The 27504-nt window shown below is 46.9% G+C and overlaps 2 protein-coding genes across 7 annotated transcripts in view; both read right to left on the bottom strand.

Annotated features, from left to right (window-relative positions):
- Positions 1 to 27504, bottom strand: part of lmo7a (LIM domain 7a) — a 78454-nt gene that overhangs the window by 25865 nt on the left and 25085 nt on the right. For all 6 annotated transcript variants that reach the window (XM_083638604.1, XM_083638599.1, XM_083638602.1 and 3 more), the window contains exons 5-9: positions 19009 to 19115; positions 8018 to 8048; positions 6225 to 6338; positions 5008 to 5227; positions 3785 to 4034 (exon numbers count right to left, since the gene is read on the bottom strand). In XM_083638604.1, coding sequence (XP_083494730.1) covers positions 3785 to 4034; positions 5008 to 5227; positions 6225 to 6338; positions 8018 to 8048; positions 19009 to 19115 — 722 coding nt within the window. The remainder of the gene's footprint in view (positions 1 to 3784; positions 4035 to 5007; positions 5228 to 6224; positions 6339 to 8017; positions 8049 to 19008; positions 19116 to 27504) is intronic.
- Positions 212 to 3661, bottom strand: LOC310778732 (LIM domain only protein 7-like; the record flags this gene model as incomplete). The annotated part of the gene is made up of 5 exons (XM_083639196.1): positions 212 to 1079; positions 1557 to 1703; positions 2289 to 2615; positions 3093 to 3458; positions 3615 to 3661. 5 exons carry the CDS (start codon positions 3659 to 3661, stop codon positions 212 to 214), a joined length of 1755 nt encoding a protein of 584 aa, XP_083495322.1.

Genomic DNA, 27504 nt, shown 5'->3' with positions numbered 1-27504 from the left:
CCCATCCGTGATTATGGTGGCCTTAGCACCGATCCATCATAACGTACGGTATATCAACATGCAATGAAGGCCACTTCAACATCAGACCAAAAGTAAAATGCCACTAGTGAGCTCGCACAGAAATAATAGGAAATAGAATGAAAATGGAAGGATAGAATACACAACCTACAGTGTGAGTAAAAGCAACAGGCCCTGTTACATCCGACCATTCCTACGAGTTCAGAGCAGCTAGCCTCTCCACCATGAGCCTCTTCTTATACCTTAGCCGACTAGCTTCCCTAATAGCCTGCCACTTCAGCAGGTCACCTTCGCTACAGGAATTTGGCACAGAGGGAGTCATCTGATTGGCCAATGGGCCTCTCAGTGACCCCTGACTCTGACTAGAATAAACCCCGAGCTTTCGGATCAGCATGTCATCAGTTCTGGGGTGCATCTCCTCCTGATTGGTTTGATCTGCTGATGCTTCCTGGGTCAAAGGACATGGAGGGCACAGGAGTCTGGCCTTGAGATTAGGAGGCAGGGCCCAGGGCTCTGGGATGGGCATGGGGGCATAGTGGTCAGGGCCCCCAGAGAGAGGCTGTTGCTGCAGAGCCTGCTCGGGGTTGATCTTACGGTACACCACGTCGTCCCGCTCGATGTCGGGGAATTGGATCCTTTCCTTGGGGCTGTCGAGGCCTTGTGGCTGAGTGACGATATTGAGTTGGGGATCGGAAGCGTAGAGATGACGTCTGGTGCGGTTGGCAGACAGCTGCGTCTTCATCATAGCCAGGTCTGTGTTTTGCTGGAAGGTCTGGGTTCGCCTGGTAAACATGTCATCATTCTGCAGGTCAGGGATAATGCTCTCATAATCAAAGTGGTCTGGAGGCTCCCTGGGGTCTTGGCGCCCCAGGAGGGGTCGCTTCTCACATTTGACCAGTCTGGGACCCGAGGTGGGGTCCACTGGGGCAAAGACCAGAGGGGGTCTCTCTAACAGAGGGGGCTGTTGCTTGGGGAGCTGGGGGGTAGTGTGTGGGGGTCTCTCCAGCAGAGGGGGCTGTTGCTTGGGGAGCTGGGGGGTAGTGTGGGGTTGAATATGAGGACTAGAGGGAGGGCAAAAGGAGAGAGAGAAAAGGATAGAGAGGTGATGAGTGCATGCATGTGAACCAGATCACAGAAAGAGCAAGAAAAGGAGGAAGTGATAATAATGAGCAGCTAAAGTGGTGATATTTGATTCAAACAGATGTTGATCAAATTAAGATTTTACAATCACAATGAAGTAATTCTGCTACAGGTATGCTAGTTGCTATCAAATACTGATGGCCTCTCTATAATGCGCTGTAATAAAAATAGGATAAAGCTGAAACACAGTCTATATTGGACAAAATTCAGTGCAAGCAAGTTGCTTTATCAGGCATGTTAGGGCAGTTCCAGTACCTTGACGGTGTATTTTATCATTAGTATTTTAGGAAGCAGCTTATCAGAAATTCTGCCCAGATATGAGCCATTTATATTTCTTCTATGGTATCCGGATGCTCTAGAACATTCCTGCATCGTCACAATCATGCAGCTGTATCGACCTTTTCCCCACAACAAGGGTGGTGTGGGCGAAGGCCTCGGGTGTGTGCGAATGGGAGGGAGAGGGGCCGGAGGGGGAGGGGGCAGAGGAGAGCCAAGGACTGATGTCACAGTCGGAATCTTCTGAGGAAGAGCCAGACTTCTTATAGCTACAGCCACCGACAGCAGGACGCAGAGAAGGGGACAGGAATGGAGAGAGGGTAAAAACGGGAAAGTGAGGGCCAGGAGACAGGAAAAGAAAGAAAGAAAGAATAGGTCAGATAGGAAGAACCCATACAGAGAATGCAGTGAACAACACCAGTAGGATGGATCTAACTGGAGCAAAACAGTCATTTAAATCTCATGCTCAGGGTAAATAACATGGCATGCATTAACTCTTTAAGGATAGCATATCAATCAAATGTGTCAGATAGAAAAGGAGGAACACACAGTAAAGCAAGACTGTGCAAAGGCAGCGGGGAGGAAATTGAATCTCCGATATTGAGGAGTGATGTCATGTGTTGAGGAGTGATGTCATGTGTTGAGGAGTGATATCATGTGTTTCTGCTGCCACTTGACTTGTGAAAGTGTTGGACGCTTTAATAATGGATTGTTACATTGAATATGGCGAACACTAGTATGTGTCTAAATAGTGTGCTGATGATAAACTATGCAGATAGGAGAAGTGACAGCACGCTATGTGTCTATAGGTCGAGATATGTCTGTGACTTCCATCTCACATTGGACTCACACACCTGAAGCCTTGCATCTTCTTGTACCAGGGTCTCCTCTGTGAGCCCAGCTTGATCTTCTGGATGTGAATGTCTTCTTCAGGCGTCCAGAACTTGGGTAAGAACTTGTCGTAAGGTGCGTTGCCACCGGGCGTGCCTGGGAGGCCCACCTTTCGGGCATAGAGATCATCCTGGATGGGGTCGGCGTAGCCCACGTCATCGTCCTCATCCTCAGAGTCATCATACCACTCTCTGAGCAGGCTGTCGGCAGACAAGGGCCGGCGGTGGGCCACACTCACGGAGCCCTGCTGGGGGGACCGCATTGCCCCGCTGTTGCTGCTGCTGCTGCTGCTGCTCGAGAGAGACAGCCAATCACACTCGTCAAAAGGATTGATCGGCAGCAGGTACGTACAGCACACCAGTCACACAGCAAGGAGCGCGGTTTGTTCCTTGAGCACAACAATTCTCCAACGGGAGCACGCAGGGATTAGGAAAATAATGCAAACTCAAATCAAAAGTCAAGACGTAAGGAGGCAAAAATCCCTTTGAGGAATTGTGCCACTCCTCCAGCTCATACAATCCAGAACGGGCAAAGAAAGACTTGCAGAAGCCCAAATTTCAATCAATTCCAACAGAAACCAACAAAGATAAGGAAGCAAACTGTAAAACTATGAGCTCTGTTAGAAGCAGCACACTATCTATGACCAAAGCCGTTGCTCATGGTTATCATAGCTAACCATGCAAACTGAGGGCAGGAGAAGCACTGGGACTTGCTCTCTCATCAGGCAGGCACTTCAAAGGCACTCTCTTGCTTTGCGTTACTCTGACCTGAGGCAGGTCACGTTGTGCTGAAGGGGGACACTGGGAGTCATAGTGACCTTGGGCCAGGAGCCCCTTCTCCCCTGGCCAGACGGCCCTCGCCCCGCCAGGGGACTGGCGGGCAGGGCAAAGTTGGTGGGCGGTGCAGGGGAGGGGCTGTGGAAGCGTCTGCTGGCCAGGTCGTCCAGAACCAGATCAGGGTCGGGTCGGTCCCCGTCAGAGTCACTGCCGCTTTCATACTCGTACGTCCACTGTAGGTGAGCTGGGGGCTGGCCGCTCTGTAGGTGAGCTGGGGGCTGGCCGCTCTGTAGGTGAGCTGGGGGCTGGCCGCTCTGGGATACTCGTCCGCTGCCGTGGCAGTCGTAAGAAAACTCACTGAGGTCGCCATGCCACAGCGGTCACAATGAAACACGACCACCAGGGATCATTCACAGACAGTACGGCCACACCAACAACAACAACAACAACAACAATAGTGAGAGAGGAGACGGTGAGAAACAGTCACAGTATAACCAACAGGCAAGTACAAACCAGGGATTTGGGTTTGAAGACAGCACTTCATCATTCTCTCTAATCATTCTCTGTTTAGTTGCTTTGTAGAAAAAAGTACAGGGCATAATAACTCATTAAATAAATTAAGAAATAAGCCAGGATGAGATATAACACCATGTGCGTACAGTCGTGTACACTATAAACGGTACCTGCTGAATGTGCCATCCTCCTCTGTGTACATGGGGCTGGTCCAGCTGCGCCGGTTGTCCTCAATGCGCTCGGCCCGTTTCTTCCTCAGTGGCGCCGGCACGTAGCCTGAAGCCTTGTCTTTACTGGGCAGGAACTGGTTGAACTGGGTGGCCGTCTTGGGAGCGACGACCAGCGAACGGCGGTAACTGAGGGAGTCCTTGTTCTCGGCCATCCTGAAGACAGAGTCTGTGTCTGTGTCACTGCAACAACCTGGGGCATGGGAGAGGAGAGGAGAGGCGGGAAGACAAACAGGTGTAAGACAGATGATGACAAATGAGGGGAGGTGAAAGATAAGTGGGAAAAGAAACAGGAGAGTAACATGCGACGGAGGAGGGCAGAGGTCCAGTGAGGCCTGTGAAGTGCGAAGAGGACAAGTGGGGTGAGAAGGGATGAAGACAGCAGAGGACCAGTGAAGGGAGTGTGTTGTGTCTCCTGGCGTGAGTTTGGAGCAGTAGCAGAGGGGTGTTGGGTGGGGAATGAAGGCCTCCTCATTTACAAGCCTGTGTGGAGGGCTGTGGAATGTCTCACTGCCCTCTCCCACAGGGGGGCTAGCCCTCTGTAATGACCTGCTCCAAACACTCCCTGGACTCAAAGCGGACTACACTTTTGCCATGAAATATAATCACAGAAGGATTTTGGTGTTTATACGGCTCTCCTTCCCTTGGACTTGGGTGAATTTTCATACAAAAGGTATTCAGTTACAATAACACACCACTAGATGGCAATAGGTATTTGTTTTCACAAATGGGAGTCAACTTTTCTGGCCCTGATACAGCATATCTTCCCTATTAACAAATATTTGAAGTTCTAGACAGTCAGATGGATTGAATTATAAATATGTCATGCAGAGATACCATGTGAGAGAGCCCGGACACTTCAGCTAATGAGCACAAGCTAGACAGCTCCACCGTCAACCAGCTCAGTTTGAGAGGCAATCTTGAGTAACACAAAAAAAAGCCCACAAAGAAACAAACACATTCAATAGCATCACGTCAGCTCAAGATTTCAAATGAAGAGGGAGGCTGCAACAGGCTACAAGGACTGCTGAAGACAAATCAAAGAAACATAACATAGTGTCTCAAAGGTTTTGTCAGATTGTGTCTCGTGTGTGTGTGTGTGTGTGTGTGTGTGTGTGTGTGTGTATGTCTCTGTGTGTAGTTGCATTTGCCATGTGCTCTCCTACCCTCGCTGCTGCCTTTAAGGGTGGTGTCAGATGAGATGCTGTGAGGTCGAGAGCCCACAGAGTCTAGGCTGTCCAGAGAGTCGTCTCTCCTGTGTCTTCCTCCTCCTCCTCCTCCTCCTCCTCTCAATTGGAAGAGCTCCTCGCGCTCCGAGTACCAGCTGTCTCCAAAACCACTGTCTCGAACGCTGCTGCCTTTCTGACTGGACGACTCCTCGAGAGCCTGCCACACAGACACACGGTCAGTTAGTCGCGCGCCAATTACAATGTTAACCCCGGTGTGTGTGTGTGTGTGTGTGTGTGTGGTGTGTGTGTGTGTGTGGTGCATGTGAGTGAGAGATCTCCCAGGTAGAGTGTGAATTCTCTATCGTCAGGCCACTCGGTCTTTAAGGAATCCCCCTCAGTTACTGCACACATGCGCTCGTACACCGGCTATAAGGGCAACATTATGTATGCTGCAATTGAAGCGGAACACCTAATTGTTTTCCATTCAGCGCTGTCTCACTGAAGACAAACAGTGGTGCGATCCATGCGTCTTTTATGGTTGTGTTTACTGCACGAACAAAGACATGCATGGCATAAACACACAAGCCAGCCCAAACATGCCAAAAACTCATCAGCCACTTTCAAAGGAAATCATCTTCAGATCTGTGATCGCCTCAATCCTGGCAGACAATACAAGTCCGCTAACTAAGCCCCGCCTAACACTGCTCCAGTGAACTTGGATTATCATAGCTAAACGTACAAGGCATGCTGCTGTAACCAACTGCTATTATTCAAGTCCCTGGCCTGTAGTCAGTTGAATTATAGGGGCCTGACATACTGCCACCTATAAATCTATGTGAAAACAACGTGTCAAATTCAACACTGGCACGACAAGGAGTTTGGAAACGGGCTTCTTCAGTAAAAGAAGAGGCAATTTGCAAATATGTACTATGTGAACTGTGTGCCCCGCTGTAAACAAGATTAAAATAGCCGAGTCAAGGGATCGGATCACTTATGATTTAACGTAGCTTTGGTTTTAGTGGCCAACAATCCGAGGCCCCTCAGCCTATCACATTCATTCTTCCGTACATAGTCTGCATACCAGGAAGGATACTGAAATGTACTGGGCAATGGCTGTAAAAGAGGATTTCATTCATATTATTGCTGCTTTCCACAGAGTAATTAAGCCCCTGTTCCATGACGACATTGGCTTACAGTGGAGTGGAGCAGTTTACCTTAGATAGTGCTGTGCCCAATAACCCCTCAAACGCCTTGAGATTCAGGTAAGGTCCATCATAGAACGGGTCACAGTGAGCCCTTCTTCCCAGCCAGTAAATGGTGATCAACACCTGCGGGAAAGAAAAGACACAGCTTATTATTACAAAATCATACAATCTTCCAGATATAGACTAAATGTTTCCTCCATGGAAATGAATGTTTATTACCAGACAGAATACAGTGGAATAGACCTCACTCATCTTCTATCACTGTGAGCCACAACTGACAGTGATAGCAGTGCAATCGACGCATCATTTGGCTTACCCTCTGTGATGAATGTATTGTGCCGTGCTAAAGCTATTGATTCTTATGATAGTTGCTGCCCTGCTCTGACACAGGGTCCTATTACCCAGCAGCACTATGCTCCTGTGTCCAGGCCCATCCAGAATACTCTGCTACTGTTTGCGTGTGTGCATTGGGCTGGACAGGTAAGCCACTGAAAAAACAAACAAACAGCACTACCTCAACAACCACGCTGTTCCCTTGTTACACATGATCCGGATCCACTTGATGTGTCGGCTCTCACTCTTATGCATTCGGTCTTACTTTATGAATATGGACTCACTTCATATGAATCAGAATCCATTGTACTTTGCGCATTGAGCCGTTACAAAATGCGTGAAAACAATGAGTGATGAGAAACTGCGTTTGCAGAAATGCTTTGACTTGTACTGTGAAAAACAAAACAAAACAAAACAAATAAACAATTGGAAGAAATAACGGGATGTGGTTTCATGTTGTTAAAGAGCATTGTGCGGCACAGTGGAATGTCCTGTTATAATGCCAACAAGGACCTACACACATATAACATCATGTACCACCCAAGCACACATGCGCGATTGTACGTTGGTGCACTGGCTGCACATGCAACCCCTAGTGGCCAGATTATTTTTTATTTTATGTTGATGAGGGCTGAAAAAGCCTGGCGCCAGGGTTGAACATGGTTGTACACTCTAGGGAAGAGCAGAGCAAGGAAGTAACCATTCTACACTAAAATGGATATTAGTGTGAGGGATATATATACCACTCTCATAACATGTGTGTCGAGTCATAGTCTATTTTTTTTTATTTGTCTTTATTGAATGTTCCAAAACTGCATGTTTAACTAAGAATAGGTTAATGATTATTTCCACTCACCAGTTATTTAATGTGGTTACTTTACTTTGTGGTCAAAAGTTTGGAAGGAACAATGCATGCTGGGAGATATGCAAATGTGTTTGTCCAATGGGTCCAATAACATTGCTCTCTGTCAGAACTTGCTTGGATGTCCTGATGTTGGTTTAGTAGCAAAAGTAAACACAAGTTAATAGCAGCATTCACTATAGACTCTTTAGTGAATACTTTCCACAAAATCATGAACAATGAAGAAAACCAGAAGGAATAGGCTACAGTTCCACTTTTACCAAATAAACCAAAATTGATGTTCTGCGACAAGTTATATCATATCTACTAGCCTCTTCATTTTGCTCTCAGAGTGCACCAGATGAATGCATTTTACTTTAAAATATACAAAATTTCTTTGTCTAGGGGGAGCACAGCCCCCCCCTACATACCCCCAGTCGGAATCCTATTATCTTCTTGGTGGTGCAACCCCTGTTTGGAAAGCCTAGAATCGCCTATGCAAGCACAGAATTGTATTTGAAGTCAAACTATGTTTCAGCCTCCCTCCCTCACTGCTGCTCAGGTGGCCGACCAAATCAATCAATCAATCAAATCTTCCAAAGAAGCAAAGCTTAAGATTTCCACTCACATTTTTCAGCCTCCGGTCGGTCTCTTGACGCCTGTGAGAAAGAACATAAGTGAGAGGTGTAATGAGAGATGGTTAGGGTTAGGTGAGAGGTGTGAGGAGTAGTAAGAGGTGGTTAGGGTTAGGTGAGAGGTGTGAGGTGGTTAGGGTTAGGTGAAGTGAGAGGTGTGAGGTAAGGTGAGAGGTGTAGTGAGAGGTGTGAGGTGAAGTGAGAGGTGTAGTGAGAGGTGGTTAGGGTTAGGTGAGAGATGTAAGGTGGTTAGGGTTAGGTGAGAGGTGGTTAGGGTTAGGTGAGAGATGTAAGGTGGTTAGGGTTAGGTGAGAGGTGGTTAGGGTTAGGTGAGAGGTGTAAGGTGGGTAGGGTTAGGTGAGAGGTGGTTAGGGTTAGGTGAAGTGAGAGGTGGTCAGGGTTAGGTGAAGTGAGAGGTGGTCAGGGTTAGGTGAAGTGAGAGGTGGTCAGGGTTAGGTGAAGTGAGAGGTGGTCAGGGTTAGGTGAAGTGAGAGGTGGTCAGGGTTAGGTGAAGTGAGAGGTGGTCAGGGTTAGGTGAAGTGAGAGGTGGTCAGGGTTAGGTGAGAGGTGGGTAGGGTTAGGTGAGAGGTGGGTAGGGTTAGGTGAGAGGTGGGTAGGGTTAGGTGAGAGGTGGGTAGGGTTAGGTGAGAGGTGGGTAGGGTTAGGTGAGAGGTGGGTAGGGTTAGGTGAGAGGTGGGTAGGGTTAGGTGAGAGGTGGGTAGGGTTAGGTGAGAGGTGGGTAGGGTTAGGTGAGAGGTGGGTAGGGTTAGGTGAGAGGTGGGTAGGGTTAGGTGAGAGGTGGGTAGGGTTAGGTGAGAGGTGGGTAGGGTTAGGTGAGAGGTGGGTAGGGTTAGGTGAGAGGTGGGTAGGGTTAGGTGAAGTGAGAGGTGGGTAGGGTTAGGTGAGAGGTGGGTAGGGTTAGGTGAAGTGAGAGGTGGGTAGGGTTAGGTGAGAGGTGGGTAGGGTTAAGTGAAGTGAGAGGTGGGTAGGGTTAGGTGAGAGGTGGGTAGGGTTAGGTGAAGTGAGAGGTGGGTAGGGTTAGGTGAGAGGTGGGTAGGGTTAGGTGAAGTGAGAGGTGGGTAGGGTTAGGTGAAGTGAGAGGTGGGTAGGGTTAGGTGAAGTGAGAGGTGGGTAGGGTTAGGTGAGAGGTGGGTAGGGTTAAGTGAAGTGAGAGGTGGGTAGGGTTAGGTGAGAGGTGGGTAGGGTTAGGTGAAGTGAGAGGTGGGTAGGGTTAGGTGAGAGGTGGGTAGGGTTAAGTGAAGTGAGAGGTGGGTAGGGTTAGGTGAAGTGAGAGGTGGGTAGGGTTAGGTGAAGTGAGAGGTGGGTAGGGTTAGGTGAAGTGAGAGGTGGGTAGGGTTAGGTGAAGTGAGAGGTGGGTAGGGTTAGGTGAAGTGAGAGGTGGGTAGGGTTAGGTGAGAGGTGGGTAGGGTTAGGTGAAGTGAGAGGTGGGTAGGGTTAGGTGAAGTGAGAGGTGGGTAGGGTTAGGTGAAGTGAGAGGTGGTCAGGGTTAGGTGAGAGGTGGGTAGGGTTAGGTGAGAGGTGTACTCATCAAGTTTATCAGCCAAAGGCTGGGAAAATGACAATAAAAGAATAGAGGCCATGCTTAGGTCTCTGTGTTCGGCAGTGAAAGGGCTGGAAAATGAGAGCACAATCCAGACTACTGCCAGCCCTTCACCCATACTGCTGCCTCACACAACACAAAGGCTGAGGGTAAACAGTAACACACACACACACACGCCCGCACGCATGCATGCACTCACATGCACACACACGCACGCACACGCACACGCCAACAAAAATTACTCTAACTACTGTGTGTGCTATTTTTTTATTCATAATTACTGAATCATGCAACCATAAAAGTGTTTGAAAGCTTAAGGTCAGGGACACAAAAACAGCTCTTAATCCTACTACTGACAGAACTAATAACTAGTAATTGGACAGGCAAACAGCCCGAGCATGTTTATGTTAGCAAGGTTGGACAGAAGCTCAGTCATATTTGGGAGGTCTGGTTGCCAGTCAGTCAGTCAGTCAGTCAGTCAGTCAGTCAGTCAGTCAGTAAATCACTTTCCCAGGGAAATGTCAGCTCATTCTTATGCCTGTCAAACTAAACGACCTGGGCCTATAAACGGTGATAAAGGCCGACACGAGCATGCTACCCACGGTGACAGAGAAGGATATATGGCCTGCCTCATATCTCCCATGCTGCACATTCTTAGATATCCTATATAGACACCTCCCAGGCAGCACACAATGCCACTGCGGCTGGGAGCACCTGCTGAGGACGTGTCGAACACCCTGTGTTCCCACACCTGACATGGCTACATGTCAATCAAAAATGTTCCTACATGTGATGTGCCTTAGCTCATGGGGAGGGAGCGAAGCAAGAAGGTATAATTAAACATACAAACATATACATCTTTTTTATTCGTGGCCATTGGGTAGACAAGGATTACTGAACAGAAGGTGGCAGTATTGGCAAAACAACAACAACAACAACAACGCAGTGTTAAATAGGATGAGAGGACAATCTTCTCTCCGACCAACACACGTCATTTGACACCAGGGGGATCCAACATGTGAAAAATGAAATGGAAGTTTACCAACTCCACATCTTCCAGATTTATAGGCCCAATAAAAGAGGAGGGGGAAAGAATGCCCTCTGTTGTGTGGCTTGGAACGCACTCACAAAGTCTACGATTATATTATAGCTGTGGCAGCCGGGTCCAGAGAGAGAGAGTTGCAGACCAAACTAGCAGAGCAGCGTTTACCTAATGCTGATTTATGGTTCGCTGAACAGAGAGGAGGGAATAAAAAGGGCTTTTCTCGGGCCTCCAGACCCTCGGGACTGTGCTCTATCAGCTGAGCGCTGCGCTCATGTGAAGAGGGAGACTGATCCGTCTGATACACCATGTTCTGCACATACAGTGTGCGAGAATAGCAACGTGGCTACTGAGCAATAGTTGATTATGGCGTCACTGATAATAATCACATCCGAAACCTGAATATTCTAGAGAAACGCATTGAGTACACAACAATCTTAGATCCCACATTCCACAACAATCTTAGATCACACATTCCACTCAATTCAACATAGAAATACAATAGGTAGAATAGATATTTCAAACAAAATATGAGCAGAACAACACGTGAAACAAAGATGTGAAAATCTTAAAGGGAGATAAATAATTCAGATTTTGTTAGGAAGCCTTTGACCATTTTTTGGGGGGGGGGGTCTTTGACCATTTTTGGGGGGGTTTAGGCAAAGGTTATCGCAATGGTTTGTCTCCAGTTTGGTTGACGATTATAACTTCCTTATCCTTATCATTGATGAGTGAATGAGAAGAACCTATAGGCCTATTAGCCATCATATTGCACCTTTAGCACGTTGAGTTGTAGATATATGCAGCCCTCTGACAGGAAAGTCTTCAGCTTGATAAATTAACAGGAACTTCTCATCACTTCCCACACAGCCTATCATTTAAGTCATGAGGCTCGACCTCTGCATGCTTACACAAGCTTTCACATCTCCACACTCCTGCAGAGGTCAAAGGGTCACAGGGAGCCAATCCCCCAGCAGCTTGTGACATCCTTCCTCTTTCCTCCTCCGGTAGAAACGTCTTCTTTCTTGTTGGACTTTGCAAAGCGTATTGTGTCACTTGTGTGTAAAATGCACTTTAAATAAATTTGATTGGACTTGAAGGAAGAGTCAAAGAGTGTGCTGTGCGCCTATGCACGCCAAAGACACATGATGCGCACACAGCGCACATGACTGAAGAAACACAAGCCACTATTCAAATATTAAACAAATAACGTAAATCATCTTGCCAAATTCGTCAATCAGTACCGCCTTGGCAGCAATGGCCGCAACAGCGATAGAACCATCCTATAGTAAGAATGTGAAGGGTCTGTGTGTGAGTTACTGAGCAAATTGTGTTCGGCCACAGCTATGCCATTTTATGAGCGATTGCGCTGAATCTCTCAGGAAGTGTAGGTCACCTAACGGTGACCTAACGGAGCCGGATTTTTTAATTCGTAATTAGGGCCGACTAAATGGGCAAAAATGGCTAATTAGTGGCCAAAATGGGTGAACACAGGTTCAGCACCATAGAGAGCTCCATTCGAATCGTTAGCTACTGATGGAGTTTACCTGAGTGGAGGAGCACAGCTGAGCGGAGTTGGAATCAGCCAGGGAAGTGGACTATGAAAACACTCCTCTCTCTGTGAGCGAGGCCTGACTAAATGACTAAATGGCCAGTGATTGTGTGATCCAACGGGTATCAGAATCAGATCTATAATAAGAATGCAAAGTCTCTGTGTGTGTGAGTGACAATGAGTGAGGGAGTGAGTGTGTGTGTGTGTGTGTGTGTGTGTGTGTGTGTGTGTGTGTGTGTGTGAGTGAGTGAGTGAGTGAGTGAGTGTGTGTGTGTGTGTGTGTGTGTGTGTGTGTGTGTGTGTGTGTGTGTGTGTGTGAGTGAGTGAGTGAGTGTGTGTGTGTGTGTGTGTGACTGAGTGAGTGAGTGAGTGAGTGAGCGAGCTAACAATGGCTGCACAGCCCGACACACTGCCCGGGTATTCTGCTAGTATATAGGTCAAGAAAGATGAACAAAACGTATGGGTGAAAGCACAGTGTGCAGTGTCAGTCCATGTGATGCCAGTAAGTCGTTAGTTCAAGCCAGCCCTGCCAAGCCTTTCTTTTTAGACAGTAACAGTGAGAGGACAAAGGCTGGAGAGCACTTCCCAACACTGCCCACTCCCTCCCCTCCACTCCCTAACCCTCTGGTCCAGCAGCAACAGCAAGCATCACCAAACCCAACACCAAAGCCTCCAATGAATGGGTGTGCATGTTTACAAGCATACCTCACCTCAGCAATGAAGATGGCTCGCTCTGCCGCATTCATCAGCACATGGAATGCCCTCCAGCTGCGTTCTTACATTAGAATAGAATACCTGGGAATTAGAGACGGAGCCGGACACCCTGCGCACGCCACGACTTCTCACACACTACACCGGCTTTGTGGGAGGGTTGAGCACAGCTGAGCGTAGACGCCAGATGCAGCGAGAGTTTCAATAAAGGAGTCGGCTGTGACAGTGTGGCGCATCATTGTGTCATACTTATCAGAAACACTGCAGCTACTGTGAGCGGGTGAGACGGGTGAGGCTGGCATTTCTCTCTCCACTCAGCACGGCAGCACAAATATAGCCCTTGTGTCGGGCCATTTACAGCCAGGGCCTTAACCATCATGCACTGGAGACTTTATTGGTCGTCCACCATCGTCACTCGTTTGGTTTCACAACCTGTCCACAGTTCACACACACCACACCACTGCACAGGAAGTGCCATATATCAAAAGCATGAAACCAAGCCTCGCAGACGCAGTGCCAGCGCTGTGAACCGCACCCCAAACGCTAACAGCCACTTGGTTTGTCTTTTGCCCTCACGCAGGAAACGTGTGTGATTGGAAAGATTTGTCACAATGAGATAAGTAACTAGTTAGATGACGGCACACATGCGAGGCACAGTGGGACAGAGCTGTTGAATAAATTCTGATAAGCCGTCGCTACTCGGTTCCGTTTTGTCCGGGGAACAACACATTCCTTCAGGTAGTTCAAACAGTCAGAGATGCTGTTAATGTTGCGTAATCAAAATCAAACGCAATGCCAAATATTACGCCGCACAGCCACTCATTATTATTTATTTATTGTTAAGAAAGCGTCAAAGTGTTTTTGATCTGCCTACCTATCTTATGTAGTTCTTAATTTTTGGCTCAGATATGGAGAAAATGTTCAACCCTTGTCAATAATTTGCTTAATCAAACGGCAGCCACCAGTGAGACTTTGGACTGCTCTCGCTCTCAGCGGGGGGTTGGTTCTGTCAGTTGCTGCAGCTCACAGAGCGGAAGCTGAGTCATAGCGCGCCAAGCCGTCGGAGTTCAACCAGATCTATACCAATCATTCATCGCCACGTATCTGGGATCAGATATACTGTGATCCTCCTTAACCTTAGCAGGGAACAGGGAGTGAGGAAGATCCACCTGAGCCGAGCAGTGTGTCTTGGTTGGGGTTACTGTAGCTCACAGCAGCCTCACACACTCAAACACGCTGAATCAGCATGTGAATTCCTCAGGGACTAACTGCACATTGTGTCATGGCGTAATACCTGTGCTGTACCACCGTCATTTCCATTCCTCTAAGCCAGAAATCCCCTTTAAGAAGTTGAACTGTGAGAAATGCCACTTATTAAAAGATTCATAGAGGTTAAGCAGTATGATATAAAGTAGGGGAAACCAGGCTCGAAACTTTCCAGGCTTTTCCTGACCTTCACGACAGCTCAGAGCCGTGGCAGCAGGCCTCCATGCTGCTGCTGGTGCCGTACTAAATGCTGGCTAAAGGGAGGGTCGAACAGGAAGTGGCTGAAGTTAAAATAGAGCAGTTTTTCTATGCCGTCCAGATGCCATGATTCATCTGTAACACTTAAATGCCCTCATTTCCTGGGCAGCTGCTAGAAAGTGACGGAGTTGGGCCAAAGTAGCCAGTGAATCATAGCCTCCAACGATGAATCAAATTCAGTCTGGTCAGTGGGACACCTCTGGGTGGTTTGCAGTGTGGCTGCACTAGGTGATATGGTTCTATGACGGGTGGATGCATGAGGAAATCTTCCAGAACATTTCCTGGTTGACCACATATCACACATCGCCGTGTCATGTCCTCTTCCCTCTTATCAGTTTGTATCTGTATGACAACAGTTTTTCATGGTATAACACAATTTTGATATTGAAAGTATGGAGGCTGTAACAGGTAAGTGTCTTTATCAGAGCGCAGGTTCCATAAAGTGAGGCAATAGAGCAATATACGGTCCAGATGGTAGGGAGGGCCAATACTACAACAACTAACAAAGCGCAAAGGTCAAGATACACTCCCAATAATCTTTTATGGTCGTCATGACAACAAAGCCTGATCTCAGCACACGTTGCCTCACCCAACGACTGACTCCAAGATGAAACAAAGATACACGTCTAGACAAAGAGCATGCTCAACGCTGGACTTTCATCTCAAGCGCAACCTACTACTGTCAAATTACAGTATGTCCAAGAAATCCAGCCTTTCCTATGCAGATGTGAGGCCCTTTTCAATCAGCAAGACCTCTCCAATCTTTGGTCAGTGAAAGCCTGTCGACCAGTTCAGTGCCACAAAGTACCACGTCAATTGAACTTTATGTCAAGTACAGGATGTTGCCAAGAACACCAAATAACAGGCTTGGCCAAGAGACATACCAACAGGATGAGAGCAGCCATACTGCTGCAGAAAGTGAGAAGAGAAGAGGGAGGCAGAGCAGAGCACCTGTCAGACTGGCTTTAAGGGAGCGGAGGTTGGATGCACACCAGGGGTAGAGAGACAGCTGTTAGAGACATCTCTCTCTCTCTCTCTCTCTCTGTGTGAGCGTCACTCATTTGCCTAGGCGCTGATAAGCAACAGTGAATACGCAATTGGTTGCTTGTCTGCAGCCTTGTTTGGGATTATAGAGAGGTACCTCCTCCGTGTGTTACTCCCCATGGGCCATCCATTCCACTCTCTGCTTATGGGCTAGAAATGATCCAGTGGGGGAACCACACATAGCATAAGTGTGCCCACAAACTCAACTCCCCCCCAACGCTTTACATCTCATACGAATTCTTTATGACAGGAGTATTCAGCCCAGTGACTTTGAATAAAGCCCTGCTGTATGGAAGAATAGCATTGACTCTAATCTAAAGAGTCACTTTCCCAAACAATGAAGAAATTGCCTCCTTGCAATTCATCGTGACTGACTAGCCACAAAAAGTATTGAGCTAACATGAACAGAATAGATGTTGGTGAGCGTAATAAGAGCAGCTACAGGTCCCTGCTAAAGATGAGAGAGTGTGATTGTTCAGCATGGTTGAGATGGGCAATGGTGCGTCCCAGCGTTCTGCTCCAGGAAGACACACAGCCTTTTGAAGTCCTCCTCTGTATGAATGAGCTCACTCTATGACCAGTGGTTTCTCAATGAGAAACCACAACTGACAACCAAAGTCAAGTTTCCAAATGCATGCATACACACACACACACACACACACACACACACACGCGCGCGCGCGCGCGCGCACACACACTCACGGATGTACTTTTCAAAACCTGATGCACAGGAGGGAATGCAGTGGGAGGAGAAATGCGCTATAAAAAGCTTCACTCCCATGAGTCCTGATACCATTCCAATCAATCCTATGTCTCAGAGTGACCCTCCAGGTCCTAATTATAGGCCAATGAGCCCCCTCTGGCCACGCCCCCTCACACAGGCCAAATAGAGGCCCAACAGAACATTGGCAGTGGGATTTGGAGCCGTATTTTTATTTTTTTGGTGTAACGTTTTTTTTTTTAAATATATATATTTTATTTTAAATTTGTTATCGAACAATAAACAAACAAGACAAACAGGCACAGACACAGGAAAAGAAGAGTGAAAAAAAACATACATCATTGACATTTAGCATTGTAACGTAGTGCTACCAGGTGCTTATGTGTTTGTAAGAGATAATGGGCATGGGATCCTACGCAAGGGGTCCATGGGAAACCAGCCATCCATCACCCCCAACCTCAGTCACTAGTCATTCTTAATCTTAACCTTGTCAAGGTTGGCCAAAAACGGGTCCCAGATAGTTGAGAACCTTCTAAGCGAGTTGGCTCTCAGGAACCTGAGTCTCTCCATCTGTATAACAGAGATCATGTCCATCAGCCACACCTGAAAAGAAGGTGAAGAGGAGGAAGCCCTCTAGGGTTTCTTGTCTCTTACCTGCACAAGGTTTGCATATACTTTATTTTTAGATATAGTTTTTTATATACAGTAGTTTATTGTGCTGTGTGCAAATAAACAAATAAATAAATAAATACAAATATAATTTTTGCTGCAGAACATTTTAAAGATCACAAGCAAAAAATAAATAGAGAATAACTTCTTATGTAAAATGCATGTGTATGCTTCATCAAAAAAGTTTTTTTTTTAAATAAACAAAGGCCTTCAGATGGTCAATAACTGAACTAAGATTTAATTGGTTTTACATTACTGTATAAAAGTGTGTGTGTGTTCTCTCTCTGTGTGTTCTCTCTCTCTCTCTCCCTCTCTCCAAATGGTGGATATCTCATTTTGGAACTAAATTTACATTTACTGTCACTATCATGGGAAAGGATCATGTCAAAGGCAAGATAACTGATAATGATGTTAAGTTACAGGGCAGGGCATAAAGGGACTGTCACTAGTTGCAACACTGAATCAATCATTTCATGAATGATACTACCTTATACCACCTTATATTAAACTGCATCTTAAAGCACAAATTATGGTTGACGTATCCACGAGGGTCGCGAGGGTCCATGCGGCCAAGTGACGTCACACCAGCAGACACGTCCCTTCGCGAGCGTCCCATGTGGCGGCTTTTTCGCCTGGCCGTGCACATACATGTAGCAACATTTCTAACTACGTGGATGTGTGGACAAAGTGAATTATTATTATTTATTTTTTTATTTTAAAAATAACGGTCACTCCGCGAGGAGAAACCCGCGCCGGGTATAAAAACTCCAAATGTTTTCTCGTCATGATTCCGTGCCTCTCATTCCCATGCCACCATCCATATGTCAAGCATAATTCACGCAGCGCTTAAGGCGGCATATCTTCTCTCGTCCCTATTGTGAAGGCTGGGCGGAGGGTGTGTTGTGATCATGGTTAGGCAGAGCTGTTTATTTAGAGCTTGTATTCCAGTGTATGTACGGTATGTCTGTGTGCATATTACAATATGTCTGTGTTTGTGACGAGTGTGGTTTCGACATGGCTCTCAGTGTTGTTGCAGGGTGGCTGCCACAGTCTCGGGTGGATCATGGGAACAAATATCCTAGAAGTTGTGCCAACTTCTCAAAGGAGTGGCCAGAATGAGCATAATGGCACAATTAAGCAACACTAAATGACGCATGCAAGCTTGGAGCTGAAAAGAGAGAGCGAGGCCGGGGTCACAGACAATTTCAATTTCATGACATCACTGAATGACTTCTGCCACCTGAAGTGGTCTGTGAAGATTTGCTATAGGGCGCCTATGAACTGTGACTGTGATGGAGCGGTTGTGTTTTCTGCTTGCACAGTTCTTGTTGTGTGCTGTCATGGAGAACGTGTGGGAGCGGATAGAGAGAGGCCTTTGCTCTTAGCTCTGCCTCACCTCGCCGTCTCCTAAAGACACACCCGCTTAAAAACTGAACAGGTTGTTCAACATACCACATCCCTCCCTGCTCGGCCTGCTGCGAGTGACACAAGAGCAACTGACACAAACACAAAAACAAGAAACACTGTAGCAGTGAGGTGACATCTTTATTTTGTGCTCTCTAAACTCACACACCACCTACAGTACAGCGAACTGCGCTCGCTCCTCTCTCTACTAGAAAGCTATGACAACGTGCACCTGTTAATGAAATACTTTTAGGACCAATTTCCGACCATGGTCATTGACATAGGCTACCTGTATGATTTGTTTAAGCTGCACCATAGGGAAGTGAATTTGACTGGACATCATAACCCTTCCTCAGTGAACACAGATCAGATCAGAGCGCCAGACGGCCACTTTCCTACCTCACTGTTTACAAGACACATGCAGCACTGTGCTAAAACAGGTGCCGACCCAGACAAGAATATATGCTGCTGAAAATAGCAACAACTGTGTCTTCTGGTGACCCCAGTTACGACGACTCTCTGGGTAGTGTGACAACATGCCTCTCATGAGGAGACACGTGCTTAGAAACAGTCTCAGAAGTTACAGTGAAACATTCAGATCAGTGGAAGCACAGTAGCTGAAAACTGTCAGTCAACAGTCAACGAAAGGAGTGAGCTGAGTCTATTGTATGTTCCTTGGGATAGCATGCATGGCAATCAATATTGTATTATCAACACTCCTTGCAATTAATGTGTTGACAGAAAGTCAGAACTTACTTGACTGTGACTCTAGTGGATAAATCTTGGAGGTCTCCTGGGTGGAAGAGCTGTGCTTCCTTTAGTCCTAGCTTCCCGCAGGCCTTGAGGAAGACGTTGAGGTTGTCCTGGACAAAGAACAAAGCAGGGACAAGGGTTGTCCACCTTCAGAGGCAAAGAATAATCAGTCAGGAATGCTCTGGCAGGGACACAGCCCACAACTCGTTGCTTCCAAAGTTCAAATCACTGGAGAACAGAGAGGGACGGGGAGGAGCGTGTGTGTGTGTGTGTGTGTGTGTGTGTGTGTGTGTGGAGCAAATGAGTAGTGACACAACGCAGAGCGCACACAAACACACATGCGGGGGGGAGGTGAGGCTCTGTGACAGGAGGTGAGTGACAGCACCAAAACTACCTGTGGGCTGGGTTAGGGTGGGGCCAGGGGCAGAGCTAGGAAGGATGACATCAGAGCTCTGCACAAATCCCACCCACCCACGACCATGCAGGGCAAAGCCGCCACCCAGGAGCGCTGCTGCACTGCACTCTCCTTCTCACACCCTGAAACTGTCCCCACCCCCCACTCCCCCCCCACTCCCCCTCCTCGCCCCTCCTCGCCAAGCCCTTTGCTGGAGGATACCTGTGGAATCTATGGGGCGTTGGAGTATTTTGGAGACATTAGGTTGCTATGAAACAGGAGGTCGGGTGACAGATACAGACAAATATTCCCCCCGAGCAACTCAAGAGGATGAGAGCGTCAACTCCTACACGTTGATGATCTTAGATTGCATGTGTGTGTGTGTGTGTGTGTGTGTGTGTGTGTGTGTGTGTGTGTGTGTGTGTGTGTGTGTGTGTGTGTGTATGATCTGCACAGACATACACTGCACAGAGTGGATGGTGTTGAAAACACATTTTGCTTTTAAATTACACTTTGCACATGGCAAGCGTTTCAAACAAATGTCAGCCCCACAGCAGCAGCAGCAGCACTCCCATGTGCTCCCGTGCGTCTTGTTTGTACATGTGCATTTCCCATTGGGACAGTCGTCCCCAGCAGGCTTTCATGTGATGTATGTGATGCCAAATGGCCTCACCATGGGCTGAAATAATGAAGGGGTTGCTAGTTCTATATTTAAATGGCGAACATGCTTATTAGCAAATGGTAGGAGAGAGTTGACCTCTCTGTGTCGGCGTCGCCTCCTAACAGCTTTGCTTGTGCCTAAACGGCACTTTGCTGGGCCCCACGGGTCGTTAAGGGTCAAACCCCCTTCCTCGTTTGCGTGAGTCGACTGCGTATGGAGGCCACTGTTTACTCATAATGACACAGTGGAGCTTTTCTCTTTGCCCGCTTTGTTTTGGTTATGGGGATAATCTAATTTGCCAGATCTAGATGGAGAAGGGACGTGCGAGCTAATATTCAAGTGACTGATTGAGAAACTGATTTAATTACACAGATGCTATACAGTGACTTTTCCGCCGGACAAGAAAACTCTCCTAAATCATATTTAAGACCATGTAACATTATCCACATGTCCATTCTTTAAGACCTTGTTATTCACTGTGTACGGCATGTACTGTGACTCCGGTTAGAACTAGAAGTTACAAAGTATACATGACTGAGTGGCTGAGTCACAAGACAACATTATATTATGAACTAGCCAGTACAGTATGCAAGTATTGTTATTATATTCTTTGTGTGTGTTGTATTGTGGCAATCTGGATGAATATTTGAGACTCTATCACCCTCTATGTGCCCTAAGCAGATCCTTTGTTTCACCGCATTTGAAACATTCTATGCAAAACTAAGAGCGTGATTAATGACACAGATATTTAAGGAATAGATCACGACAGGTCGTGGTATATATCATGGCCTGAAGTGAGCTATTGTTTTTATAAAACGGTTACCAAGTATGGCAATATGAAAGGAATAAACAACTCAAATTTAAATGGCTGTTATTCAGAAATCATACTCTGGCTCCCTGCACAGAGCCGACGCAGTTGCTGAACAACGTCAGATAGCAACACAGGCTTGGTGACAAACAAACAGCTAACGTTAGTGTGGTGTGTTCTATATTGTTTAATTCTATGTTGTGAGTAACAGGAAGCCTTGTGGAAGATAGCCTATACCCTATAGGCTGCTGGGGGCGGGTTGTTATGGTTGGTTACTTCCTAGAGCTGCAGAGTATGTTGCTATGCTAAATAAATAGATTTGATCATAGTTCAAGGTTTGTCTCACATTGCTTCTTTTTGAATATACGACAGGTAGCTAGTTAACTTTGGCGAATGCTTGTGCTAAATGTTTCCATTTCAGTAGGCAGCTAGCAAATGTTGTTATCGCCGTTAGCTAGCTAGCGGCTACCTAGCTGTCGTATATTGATGACGTCACTAGCAGGAGACAACAGTAAATCCTACCGCAAGGCACTCTGGGTATTGTGGTGCGGAACTCACATTTGCGAGGCTAGCTAGCTACCATTTGTTTGTTTTCTCATAACTGTGATATATTAGCGTGGGATGGGTTAAATATACCACAGCTGTGAGCCAATCAGTTTGCTTGATTTGAGAGAGCCGTTTTATAAATGGGTGTTAAACAACCCCATCCAATAGCTTTACTAACACTGTAAGCCAGGCTGAAAGCCCCTCAAGTCTGTCTCAGAGCCCCCCAAGTCTGTCTCAGAGCATGAAGAGATAATGTTAGCCCCCCAAGTCAGTCTCAGAGCATGCAGAGATAATGTTAGCCCCCCAAGTCAGTCTCAGAGCATGAAGAGATAATGTTAGCCCCCCAAGTCAGTTTCAGTGCATGCAGAGATAATGTTAGCCCCCCAAGTCTGTCTCAGAGCATGAAGAGATAATGTTAGCCCCCCAAGTCTGTCTCAGAGCATGCAGAGATAATGTTAGCCCCCCAAGTCTGTCTCAGGGCATGAAGAGATAATGTTAGCCCCCCAAGTCTGTCTCAGTGCATGCAGAGATAATGTTAGCCCCCCAAGTCTGTCTCAGAGCATGAAGAGATAATGTTAGCCCCCCAAGTCTGTCTCAGAGCATGAAGAGATAATGTTAGCCCCCCAAGTCTGTCTCAGAGCATGAAGAGATAATGTTAGCCCCCCAAGTCAGTTTCAGTGCATGCAGAGATAATGTTAGCCCCCCAAGTCTGTCTCAGAGCATGCAGAGATAATGTTAGCCCCCCAAGTCTGTCTCAGGGCATGAAGAGATAATGTTAGCCCCCCAAGTCTGTCTCAGAGCATGAAGAGATAATGTTAGCCCCCCAAGTCTGTCTCAGAGCATGAAGAGATAATGTTAGCCCCCCAAGTCAGTCTCAGAGCATGAAGAGATAATGTTAGCCCCCCAAGTCAGTTTCAGTGCATGAAGAGATAATGTTAGCCCCTCAAGTCTGTCTCAGGGCATGAAGAGATAATGTTAGCCCACCAAGTCAGTGTCAGTGCATGCAGAGATAATGTTAGCCCCCCAAGTCTGTCTCAGAGCATGAAGAGATAATGTTATTCCCCCAAGTCTGTCTCAGAGCATGAAGAGATAATGTTAGCCCCCCAAGTCAGTCTCAGAGCATGAAGAGATAATGTTAGCCCCCCAAGTCTGTCTCAGAGCATGAAGAGATAATGTTAGCCCCCCAAGTCAGTCTCAGAGCATGAAGAGATAATGTTAGCCCCTCAAGTCAGTCTCAGAGCATGAAGAGATAATGTTAGCCCCTCAAGTCTGTCTCAGAGCATGAAGAGATAATGTTAGCCCCCCAAGTCAGTTTCAGTGCATGAAGAGATAATGTTAGCCCCCCAAGTCTGTCTCAGAGCATGAAGAGATAATGTTAGCCCCCCAAGTCTGTCTCAGAGCATGCAGAGATAATGTTAGCCCCTCAAGTCTGTCTCAGGGCATGAAGAGATAATGTTAGCCCCCCAAGTCTGTCTCAGGGCATGCAGAGATAATGTTAGCCCCCCAAGTCTGTCTCAGAGCATGAAGAGATAATGTTAGCCCCCCAAGTCAGTCTCAGGGCATGAAGAGATAATGTTAGCCCCCCAAGTCTGTCTCAGGGCATGAAGAGATAATGTTAGCCCCCCAAGTCTGTCTCAGGGCATGAAGAGATAATGTTAGCCCCCCAAGTCAGTCTCAGAGCATGAAGAGATAATGTTAGCCCCCCAAGTCTGTCTCAGAGCATGCAGAGATAATGTTAGCCCCCCAAGTCTGTCTCAGGGCATGAAGAGATAATGTTAGCCCCCCAAGTCTGTCTCAGGGCATGAAGAGATAATGTTAGCCCCCCAAGTCTGTCTCAGAGCATACAGAGATAATGTTAGCCCCCCAAGTCTGTCTCAGGGCATGAAGAGATAATGTTAGCCCCCCAAGTCTGTCTCAGGGCATGAAGAGATAATGTTAGCCCCCCAAGTCTGTCTCAGGGCATGCAGAGATAATGTTAGCCCCCCAAGTCTGTCTCAGAGCATGCAGAGATAATGTTAGCCCCTGTCGTAAGATAACCCCAAAATTAGTTAGAAGGAGTGGTTTAGTAAACTCCTCCTCTGTATGGTAATTATAGTCTCCACCTTCTCCTCCCTCTTGGGGATTAAATAGAGTGTGCAACCTGAGAACCGGAAGTATTACAGCTACGAGATATGAGATGTAGAAGGATACTTCCATGCGCATGTTTCAGTAATAAATCATGGATTCTTTTAAGCAAATAGAGTTGGTTATTTAGTAAGTAGGAAAATTCTTACAACACCCCCCAAGTCTGTCTCAGAGCATGCAGAGATAATGTTAGCCCCTCAAGTCTGTCTCAGAGCATGCAGACATAATGATGTTGAAGGAATGTTATGCTGACTTGTGCCTGTACATAATCCTGCTAAATATGCTGTACCCATCCAGCAGCCTCTAATCCCCTCTCACACACTGGACGGACTGATTTAAGGATCATAAGGTGTCTGATTAATAACAGGACCTTAATCCTTACTGCTCACGTTGTGCTTGTTCTATTTATTCCAGTGGATTCGTGTCTGAGACGGGCAAACTCGACAATTACCCTCAACTGACCCCTGGCAATGCTTCAAACATCTACATAGCCAAACCACGGTTAAAATATCAGGCTACACATTTTTTTCAAATCCTGTCACAATAAACCAAGAGGAGATGGAATACTTGAAATGTTCCTTCTATTGAAACAGACACCATAAAAACTCTCCTGTCCCAATAGTCAGATCCAGGCAAAACATGGACCCTTACCACTGTAGCAAAACATGGCCTGCTGTTACAGAGAATATTACACAGACATTTTGATGAGCAAGGACACGCTCAGGGCCAATGAATGATGAGCAAGGACACGCTCAGGGCCAATGAAAATGTCCGTTTATCTCCTTCCACCTTCTATTTCATACACAACAAAGCCTCAACTAAGCAAGGACTTGATGCGTGCGGGAACATCCAGCAACATGTCAGCTCCAGTGTATTTCGGGTGGGCAGAGGCCGATGGAGTCATCTTTAGCTCTGTCCCGCGGGCCTCAGCCCCGCGGGCCTCAAACCCTGGCCCCCTCTCATGTGGCTGGCTGCCCCACCGCACAACTGCAGGCTTCCTCCCCAGCACTGGTAAGAGCAGAACAGGCCGGCAGAACCGGGGCACCGTTACCCAAACCCGCAGCTCACTGAGTGCTCATCAGGGACAGAACAGGGAGAGAGACGTGTGCTGACATGGGAAACATTCCCTTGGACACAAGTGAAACCAAAGAATAGACCAGGATCTGGAGCCAATGTTGCTAAATATTCCACAAAACCAGAGATTTCCGTTTTTTCCCTTTCCCTCCCCGAGGTTTGATTCTGCCAGGGCTGGAGCCTGGTATCCATTTAGAGGTGAAATCTTTCAGAAAGCAAAACTAAAAGGACAGACGTGGCCATAATGGCAGCACATTTTCATATTTCAGTGTTAATGAGGCGTGCTCATAAAGAGCTGTTCATTCAGCGCCGATTAAAGTCATATCCAAATCACAAACAAAAAAAAGCCCGGCAGCATTCCTCTGGTTCTTTGTCCATTGTATTCCTCCTCCATAGGCGTTTATGTAAGTTCCACAAACTAGAACAATATTTTTCCAGTTCCTTCCTCTCCAAGAACATTCCGTTAATGTATAGCATACATTAGGGCAAACCTTATACAGTAACACAAATTCATATCAGAAGACAAGGAGGCAAAACTACAGTTTTAAGTTGATTACCGGTAACTATTTTAGAAAACACAAATAAATCCCCCCGACTATTTCAGGTGGTGAGATAAAAAAGAAATCCTTCCTGACAACATGTAAAGAACAGACACATCATCACTATCTAGAGAAGCGAGATACAGGAGCAGGCTAACTGCATGTGGAGGGGAACAACACTTCTGACCACTTTGGGAGAAGAGATATTCCCATTGCAGACTGAGAGTGAGTAATCTTTAGCTGGAGTGCTTTCCACTTTTCTCCATGTGGTTGGCAGTAACTGATAGCCCTGGGCCAACCAGGAGCTTTTGCAGTTGCTGGAGAATTTATGATCAGGTGGTTTCAGGTTTGAGTCCAAGCCTCGGAAAAATACCACAGCGATGCTACTGATCGAGAAGATACTTATCCGCATTACCTCAGCAGGTGCCTGGCCAGTTCAAATAGGAACGGTCCAAAACAAGCTGGCTGGCAGAGTGATTTCTGTCATAACGCAGATGCGATGGTACATTGTTTGGTACTGTAAATACTATGTTTACTGTTTACATCTAGCCTAAAGTGCTAGTCTGTTTCTACTACAGCCAGCTTGTCATTGTCTTGCCAAACATGTTGAGTGTTACTGAGCCCACCGTCAAACACCCAGACTCACTGGGTCTAGGTTTGGGGTTCTCTATAATTGCTCGAGGCAGCTGGACTCAATTACACCCACAAGAGAGCGCTTTGTGAGGGATGGGCTTAAGGTAATGCCTTTCAACCCTCTACTTCCCAAGTACTCATCTGCAGACACTCCCAAAACATTTATTTCAACTGCACCACTGTGGCCACAAAGGCCTCGGCCACGATTTGCCGAAATCTTTTTTTGAGCAAGTTCTTTCGGGTTTTCTCCCATTTTCTCCACAGTTGTACTTGTCCAATTCCCCCTGCTGTCCCGTTCGTTGCTCCACCCCCTCTGCTGATCTGGGGAGAGCTGTAGACTAGCACATGCTTCCTCTGATACATGTGCAGTCACCAGTCACTTCTTTTCACCTGACAGTGAGGCGTTTCACCGGCAGGATGATGCGGGCTCGCCGTCCTGCAACTCACCGAGCTGGCCCTGCAACTCGCTAAGCTCGGCGGCTGCGAGGCCTTGCCCACAGCTCGGCTGCTGTGTGGCCAATGAGACCAGCATCGCTGATGATGTCACAGTGGTATTTATAGTAACAAGCAGTGGAGGACTCGCACACAGAACTATAGACAAGACAAAGTCTTAAAAAATCAGATCCATTTTATTATAGGATCGGCACAAATTGGCAGCAAACGTTTCAGTCCTAGTTGGACTATCGTCAGTGCAGTACTGGGCAGTACAGTGGTATTTATGACATCACTGATGTCACAGTTGGATTTCATCAGTGGGATTTATGAGGGATTTATGACACCACTGATGACGTCAGTGGGATTTATGACATCACTGATGATGTCACATTGGGATTTATGACATCACTGACGATGTGACAGTGGGATTTATGACATCACTGGGATTTATGACATCACTGATGATGTGACAGTGGGAATTATGACATCACAGTGGGACAATCACAGTGGGACAGAGAAACAAACAGAGCCCTAGCTCCCATTTATATATATATGTGTATATATATATACACCGTATATATAATCTAATATTAATTTTTAAATTCAAATGTCAGCATTATGAATGAATATTCGAATGTCCGAATATTCGAATACAGCCCTAGTACCCAGATGCCTCAAGTTGCCTAAAAACATGTCCAGGCCTAAAAAGGTGCGTTCTGAAGAGCAACTGTCTGAAAGATTGAGAAGCGCCGATCTAATAACAGGTAATTACCTAAACCAAAGGCTACCCCCTCCTGACCTCTCCATCACTCAATCAAAAAACTAATTACCGCACCAGTACAAAGCCTTTTTGTGTTAGGATGCTGGTTTTGATTGAGCGCAGCCTCGAGCGTGGCAGACATCATATTTAGGGTGCAGCCACTGGCCTTTCATGCAGCTCCGCATTCACGGTACTTGGACGCGTGGACGGATATGAGGCACGACAAGTCACTGAGGCAGACACCTCTCTCTCTCTCTCTCTCTCTCTCTCTCTCTCTCTCTCTCTCACTGGCATCCGAGCCTCAGACCTGTCATCAGTCAACTCAACTCCTGCACCTCGCCCTGCTCCCTCTCACATCTGACCACACCCGCTGACAGACGCTGCCCTACACTGTGGAGAAATTATCCTGACAAGACACCAAACCAGACACAGCACTCAGTAGAGCGCACCCCTCTGCCAACGCTATGCAATTGTCAAGATATGCCAGTTCCACATGTCGGATTTTCACCAACAGTTCATTATTTC

The sequence above is a fragment of the Poromitra crassiceps genome (genome assembly GCF_964638095.1).
Source record: "Poromitra crassiceps genome assembly, chromosome: 6".
In the NCBI taxonomy this organism is placed as follows: domain Eukaryota; kingdom Metazoa; phylum Chordata; class Actinopteri; order Beryciformes; family Melamphaidae; genus Poromitra; species Poromitra crassiceps.
This window is presented reverse-complemented; position numbering and strand designations above follow the sequence as displayed.